The sequence below is a fragment of the Prunus persica genome, chromosome G6 (assembly GCF_000346465.2).
Source record: "Prunus persica cultivar Lovell chromosome G6, Prunus_persica_NCBIv2, whole genome shotgun sequence".
Lineage (NCBI taxonomy): Eukaryota > Viridiplantae > Streptophyta > Magnoliopsida > Rosales > Rosaceae > Prunus > Prunus persica.
In genome coordinates this window covers 16,632,255-16,640,239 of record NC_034014.1, presented here as the reverse complement: position 1 = coordinate 16,640,239, position 7,985 = coordinate 16,632,255, and the positions used below count along the sequence as shown (strand labels likewise).

Sequence of the window (7,985 nt, the reverse complement as noted above, 5' to 3'; positions counted from 1 at the left end):
AATTTATGCTAGATTTTAAAAACAACTTGCTACATTAATGGAAATCCCGAAACCAAGCAGAAAACCAATTTACAGCAAAAAATTTAAAAAACCAGAGGATTTTTCTTTTGCAAAATCTCAGACATCCAAGGAAGGATAAAGCAGCATTAGCTCTCAAGCCTGGCGTGGCGAAAGCTCTTAGGCGGCCACTGCGAATGTTCTTGAGAAACAAGCCTTAGTTTTGTCATCATTGATTATAATATTCAATAAAATAATCACAACAAAATAACCATGAACAATAGAGGTTTAAAACCCAGGTATCAAAAAATTATAAACAAAAATAAATAAATAAATAATTATGTTTAACTGAAAATCATTGGGTAATTGAGATAAATTAATCCATCCCATCCAACAATGATCAGCCAGAAAAAAACAGAAAACAGCTTACAAAAGTGAATGGAGAAAAGATCAAACCCGTTCATCCCCAAACCCTAAATCAAGAATAGTGGGCATGAACCAAATATATTTCTCACCGATAACAAAATCGAAAACCCAGAATAAAAACCAACCATTAAATACAGAATGCACATAGAAAAACAGAGAAGCAGAGAAAAAAGTCTCAGACATCCAAGGAAGGATAAAAGCAGCACACGCTCTCAAGCCCGGCGAAAGGCGAAAGCACTTAGGCGGCCACTGCGAATGTTCTTGAGAAACAAGCCTTTGGATCTATCATCATCGACCGTTCATTATCACAACCCACAGACCAATACACAGCAAGCAACAGAAGAAAACAAGAATACAGAAACACATCTACAACAGATAATACGCAAGCGAAGACGAAATCAGAGCAACCCAATCAAGAGGATTTTACAAGGTAGAAGGGAGATACGAGGGAGAGGAAGGAGGAGGGGTTTTATTTATACAGATCAGACGAGGTGGGGATTTTAGGGTTTCGTGGGATTAGACGGCTACGATTGGTTCGTGGAACAATCTAGACGATTTGAGAACCTTTACATGAAGTGGCATTTTTCGGATTGGGCTTTTATTTAAGATAAACTGCGGATTATCCCTTGAACTATTTCGACTATCGAAATAATTATTTTAAATTAATTTTTCAGTCAATTTTGCTTCAGTATTAAATTTAGTCCCCAATTTCGCTTTTATTCTTAGCTTTTTCACAATTCCATCCAAATACTCGTTAAAAACACCACATGAATGACACATGTGGCTTCTGTTAAGGGTAATCTTGTCCTTCTAATCCTCATACCCCTTTTAGCGCTCCCTATGCCCAATTTCCAAACTAGACTTAGATTGGCTACCTAGTTTTATCTTGCATGTTTAGCTAAGTTGGCTGGGAAATTCTATATATACTAAAACCCAATGTAACTAAACACTGTAGCTAAGCACAGTGTAATGACGGAAATGCCCCTCATTTTGCTGCTGTTTTTGTTTTGTTTTTTCTTCAGCACAGTAAATTGACGAAACTGCCCTTGACTAAACAGCTTCTGCTGTTTCCATTTTTGCCCCTTCTCCTTCGTTGATAGCCCTTCGTCCGCTCACAGAAGCCCCCATTTTCAGTTCGTTTCGAACCAGCTGGTTGGGGGGCAGCCATGGAAGATCTGCACATGCATGGGGAGCCGTCGATCTTTGTTTGGGAGGTGTGCTGCAAATCCAGCCGCACTTTTGCTCTTCGTCTGAGAGATTTCTGGTGGGAAGATTTTTCATCCTTTCTACAGCCTTCCACTCAGACTTCCATCTCTCTTGCTTTCGAATTTCTGCATCCTTTGTCTTCAGGTATGCATCCCGTTTTTATTTCATGAATTTTATTGTTGGCTGGCAGATTTTTCGTTCTTTGAAATAGAAACAGGATTTGCATTTCTCCCCTGTTAATTTTGAGATTTTTCATTCTTTGAGATCTTTCGTTCTTTGAAATAGAAACAGGCTTCCATCTCTCTTGATTTTTCGTCCCTTTTATTAATTTTGATTGTATTTCTCCCCTATGATGGGATTGAACATGCTTTTGAATTGGTAATGGCAGGTGACTGTTTGTGTGTGAAGAAAGGCTTGCGATTGCCCTTGCTGCTGTTGTGGAACAGAGCCAGTGTACAGGTAAAGAAAGCCTCTGGATTACAAGGTTGTAATTTGATATGTACGCTTTTGTTGTTGTTTTTACTCTGAATTTTATTATTAGTTTTGTTTTCAATTGAGGATCCATATACATTAGCTATTGTTTTGTTTACAAAGGTTAGAACTAAAGAATCATTTTATAATATTTCAATTGATCTGATACTTTTATTGGATTAATTCCTGGGTATTTTTTTTTTCCTTTTTTTTAACTTTCATGTCATATTAGTACATCCATCACACAGACACATCTTTCATGCTCTATTTTTCGTTTGTCTTGCTTCTAAAAAGTTTATTATTAAATTTTCTTGAGCATGGTTTTCTTTTGTTTATTGTAAAATAAAACAGAAGAAGAAAAAAAATAAAAAAAGAGAAACTTTGGTATATTGAATGACAGAATTGTTAACCTCATAGAGAGCCAACACACAAACTGACATTTGGTGGTGGAAAAGGGAAATTCCAAATGCAATACCTGCGAATCTTGAGAATTTTTATTTGTCTTCTCCTTTTATCACACTCTTCATCTTGACATTCAATCTTTTCCTCTGTTTTCTTTAATTTGCTTATTTTGAACCGCTAACAGTGCAATGAGATTCCCAACTTTTTTCAAAACTGAAAATGGTTAATATAGGAAATGGATGGAAAGGTGGAACTGTTTTTCCCCCCCTTTTTTTTGCTTTGCTATTTTTGTGTTTAAGGAAAAGAAATTATTAACGTGTTGGATTTGGTGAGATTTTCTCTATAGCTCTTGGACATTTTTATTTTTAACTAAATTTTGATTCGTTTGAGTCATACCGTTGATTGGTGCTCCATATTTTACGCTTCTTTTGTGATTGAATGTGTGTGAATTTTTGCGTTTGTTTGGCTTCTGTTTTCTTTTATATCTAATTTTTTGCTGGCATTTCAGAGCCATTTTTTAGTTGTAGTCAATGATAAATGATGGGAATGGTACCCTGTGCTGTGCTGTGCATATGTAGTTTTGTGATTCCACAGGAACGAACTTGGGATAAAAATCGGAAAGCTACATGCAATTTCTGTGCTGTGCATATACACTAAAAGCTTATTTTCGTTTTCGTTTTTCCTTAACAACTATCATTTATAGAAAAGACTTCACTAAGTAAGTTGGAAATTGGTTTAGTACCATGCTTATTTGAAATTTTTAGAATTAATTTTGAGTTTGTGATGATTAGGGTTAGGGAAATGAGCAATTAGAAAATTGATAATCATTGTTGTAGAATAAATCACGTTCACATGGAGTTAGATATATGTCATGTGGTTAGAGAGGTTTTGCCTTATAAAACAGGGTCAAATCTTTTCTCTGAAGTTGTTTGTTGTAGCTAAAACTATTTTTAAATTGAAGAGTGGTAAGGGATGTAAATTTAGATCAACACTTATAGAAAATTAAAGTTATATATTGAAGTTATATATTGGATTCTCTTCATGTTTTGCTTCAATGTACTTATGCACTAAAAGCTTATTTTCATTTCCCTTTTTCTTCAACAACTATCACTTATAGAAAAGACTTCACTAAGTAAGTTGGAAATTGGTTTAGTACCATGCTTATTTGAAATTTTTAGAGTTAATTTTGGGTTTGTGATGATTAGGGTTAGGAATATGAGCAATTAGAAAATTGATAATCATTGTTGTAGAATAAATCATGTTCACGTGGAGTTAGATGTATGTCATGTGGTTAGAGAGGTTTTGCCTTATAAAACAGGGTCAAATCTTCTGTCTGAAGTTGTTTGTTGCAGCTAAAACTATTTTTAAATTGAAGAGTGGTAATTTTGCATCATTCTTCGCAGCTTCAGCTCTTTCTTTATTTATATTTTCGCTCATACAACCTTCCGTGCTTCCTATTTCATTCTAATTATTAGAGTATTAGTTGTTTGGAACAATAGAATATATGTGTTTGTATGAGTGAGAGAGAAAAAGAAAGACAAGAGTGATAGCACTATACCTTCCATTCCCAAGTATTTCTTTCAATAATTGCTGGGGAATTTTGACATCTGAACCTTCAATGTAAATGTTGTATTAGCTACCCATCAGTATTATGATAATAGTTATAAACTAAGGAAAGAAGAAATTTAATTAAGGCAATAAGTGAAAGTTCTTGAATGCAGCGGAAAGAAAGAAAGAAAGAAACAGTTATAAGGCATCAATATTTTTGTCCTTGGTATTGATCATCAAATTAGTCTTTGCACCCTAATAATGGTTGATCTAAGGCATAGGTCTGCAAAATGGAAAACTCTTTCTAACCATTCATGTGATACTGCATTAGACAATTGTTTGAGTACTCAGGCCTCTGCTTTCATTAAGCAATTCTAGCCATATAAATTGGAATGTTTCATTTACTTCCCTTTATTCTGTTCAGTATTTTCTGAAAATCCTAATAATTGAAATCTCTGTTCTTTCTTTTAGTTTTTTGTCAAGGAATTTTTTGTCAAGAGACTTTTTTTTTTTTTTTGGGTCAAAATAGAAATTGGCAATTATTTTATCTTAGATGAAAGAATCAAATAGAACTGACTTGCTTCTATCAGTATGTATGCACATTCATCTTTCTAACTATGTACTCCACAACTATGATTGTCTTGCCTTCGCCAATCGATATTCGATACTAATTAGTTTTTGTGCGGACATGTTCTTTAATTTCTGCAGAATTCAGAAATTTCAAGGATTAATATATAGAAGCTGATACAATGAGGCCAACCATTTTCTTGCATTTTTTGGTGGGAATATTCGTTAGCTTGAGTGCTTTCTGCATCATTAATGCAGAAGACCCATATTTGTATTATACATGGACAGTTACATATGGACTTGAGTTGTAGTTTCATTTAAGTTTCCAAAACAGTATAAATTAGGTATAAATTAGGTCAAAATGCTTCTGTAGAGGATTGTTCTGTATGTATGGAATTTTGGTCTTTGTGGAAATATGAATGATATGTTAGAAAGTAAATTCATATAGGCCGCATAGTTGGAATTTTGAATCCTTAGGTTTATTTTTGTGCAAAGTCTTCTGTTAGAAGATTGATTGAAGAGCCATTTCTTTCCTTTTTCAGTCTCTCTTCTATCACTTGAAAGGCTAAAGCACCTACAAAGGTATGAATTATAGCTCATGAGAGCAATACTTTTTTGGTATAAATCTTTTTAAAGGATGAGACATAGGAGGATCTTTGAAAATGATGGTCTAGAATGGATATTTTGCAGACCAAAGTTTGAGAGGTCTGTTACTGGGAATGCATAATTTTGTATCTGAAAGCTTCCCGTGATGAACTTAAGATCTTTGAAAATTATGCATAATTGCATAATCGGTTGTTGGTTAGGAGATTTTTCGCCCTTTGTAGAGTTGGGTTCATTTATTTGGTTATTTTGATTTTAGGTTCTTGGGTAATCTATAATGCTTTATTTAGTTATTTTTTACGAATTTGGGTTCATTTATTTTGTTACTTTGATTTTAGGTTTTTGGATAAAACATTGGAAACCAAAGATTAAGCATGCTTTTTTTTTTATTGAAAAAAATTTCTGTTTTTTATCTGCTGTTGGCTATTGCGTTCTAAAAATTTTCTGTTTTTTATCTGCTGTTGGCTGTTGGCTGTTGGCTGTTGCATTCTGCTGTTTCTGTTTTATTCTACTGTTTCTGTTTTTTATCTGCTGTTAGAATTGCTGTTGGCTGTTGCATTCTAAACAAGCAAAAAAAAAAAAAAAAAGGACATTAATCAGGTTTTGCCAAAATAGAAACTAAGAATGATTAACTAGCAACCATGCTGATAAAGTGCTATTTATGCTGTAGAGTTCTTACTTGAATGTGTATGGTATTAAAAATATAAACAGGATTTCATATAGTGATGTAAATTTTGTCATCTTTTTCTCATCCTGTGATAACCTAGATTTCTCTAAAAATGTGATTCAATCCAAATATAATTCAATTATTGGTTTATTTCACAGCTTGAATACACCAAAAAGCAAGGAACTAGAGATTTGCATTCCACTGCCATTTTCAAGGTATAAAACTACTCTAATTCATCGTTTTTTTAAATTGAGCATTATTAATAATGTTAGTCAATTGATTTTATTTATTTTGTAAGATTTTATATTTGATTTTCATTGATTATGCTTGCATACAAGTTGTTTACAAAGAATCATTTTTTTGTTGATTGATGCGAGTTGGATATATTTTTTTGCTAAAATTTTTCTCCTCTTTTTAATATTTTCCCTTTGATGTTGTCATTGAATATTTTATCCAAATCATTAATCTGATGAACTTGGTTGATTATAAATTTTGAGTTCAATGTCTCAATTGTACATATAGATTTAACAAGACTTTATATATATATATACATATATATATACTGTTTAATCATTATGAACAGAAATTGGTTGTCTAATAAAATAATAGATATCCAGAATTGTTATATTATATATATATATATTTTTTATAGCTATGTTATTTTGATCGAATAAAAATTTGTATCATTTTTTTATAATTATAATGCAGTTATATAAAACAATTTTGTACTATGTACTTTGTTCATAATAGGTATGCATCTATGTAGATACACACACATATCTGATCCAAATATAATTCAATCATTTGTTTATTTGACAGCTTGGATACACCAAAAAGCAAGGGACTAAGCATTTGGATTCTGCTATCATATTCGAGGTATAAAAACTCTTCCAATTCATTGTTTTCTAACATTAACCAATATTAGTCATCTTAATCACTTGATTTTAATCATTTTGTAAGATTTTTTTGTTTTTTTGTTTTTTTGTTTTTTGTTTTCATTGATTGTGCTTGCATACAAGTTATTTACAAGTAATCTTTATTTTGTTGATTAATACAAGTGAAATATGTTTTGACGCTAAAATTTTCCCCCATTTTAAAATATTTTCCCCTTGATGTTCTCATTAAGCATTTTATTTAAATTATTAATTTGATAAGCTTTGTTAATTATATATTAATATAATATATATATATATACTGTTCAATCATTATGAAACGAAGTTGGTTGTTTGATAAAATAACAGAGATTTAATTAATGTATAAAATTAAACATTTTTGCTTTATGAATTTAATTATTTAGATTTGAACTTATTAACAAAAATTGTTCTTCTACTTATGTATTTTAGGTTCTTGCTATCATCCTGCTTTTGGATACGTGTTGGTACAAGTGTTTAACAAATTTTCTCATTACAGGTCAGTATTTTCAAACTTTTCAAAACAACTGTGCATATCATTTATAATTAATTGATCAGCAAATATTATATCATTTCAAGATTTCCGTTTATACAACTCTATTATCATATTTCTACATTCATTTTGCATTCTTAGACTTTAAATGTTATTAATAATGTGAAATATTACTTATATATATGTTTTTTTTTTCTAGATATCAACCTGTTTTTGGGAAATTGAAATCTTCGTTGATAATGTCGAAGAGAACTAGAAATACCACGAGAAAACAAATCATGCAAGAACCTCATAATCTCATCATTTCAAATGATATACAAGTCCCAAATAAAAATGTTTCTCATATTAATGATAAATATCCAAGCGAGAAAATTCCCATCAACAGTGATCAAACCATTTCTCAAGCTGATAAAAAAAGACAAAAATGTGTTGAAAGTACATCATCTATCAATGTGAATACAGTTGAAACAACAATAGATGAAATTCAATTTCATCGTTTTAATCAAATAAATAAAGGTCAAGCAATCTTTCAAAGAAATAGGCAAGGTGGGTGTTTCCCTTTGCTTCAAAATTTTCTACTAAACTTGAACTACATTGTGCTATTACTAATAACCTACATTTATGTTTTCTATTCTCTCCATTCTATATCTCTATAGGAATAGGAAAATGCTAGGGAGACCAACTTTAGATACCA

General features: G+C 31.5%; 1 protein-coding gene across 2 annotated transcripts in view; it reads left to right on the top strand.

Moving 5' to 3' along the window:
- LOC18787771 overlaps nt 1,359–7,985 on the top strand; it is a 9,442-nt gene continuing 2,815 nt past the window's right edge. Inside the window, exons 1-6 of one of the 2 annotated variants that reach the window (XM_007221173.2) lie at nt 1,383–1,773; nt 2,018–2,088; nt 6,046–6,102; nt 6,707–6,763; nt 7,231–7,297; nt 7,491–7,944. In XM_007221173.2, the coding sequence (XP_007221235.2) occupies nt 1,590–1,773; nt 2,018–2,088; nt 6,046–6,102; nt 6,707–6,763; nt 7,231–7,297; nt 7,491–7,516 (462 nt within the window). In that variant the 5' untranslated portion in view covers nt 1,383–1,589 and the 3' untranslated portion in view covers nt 7,517–7,944. Of the gene's footprint in view, nt 1,774–2,017; nt 2,089–6,045; nt 6,103–6,706; nt 6,764–7,230; nt 7,298–7,490; nt 7,945–7,985 lie in introns of those variants that run through there. The other variant, XM_020566240.1, reaches the window with a different exon arrangement.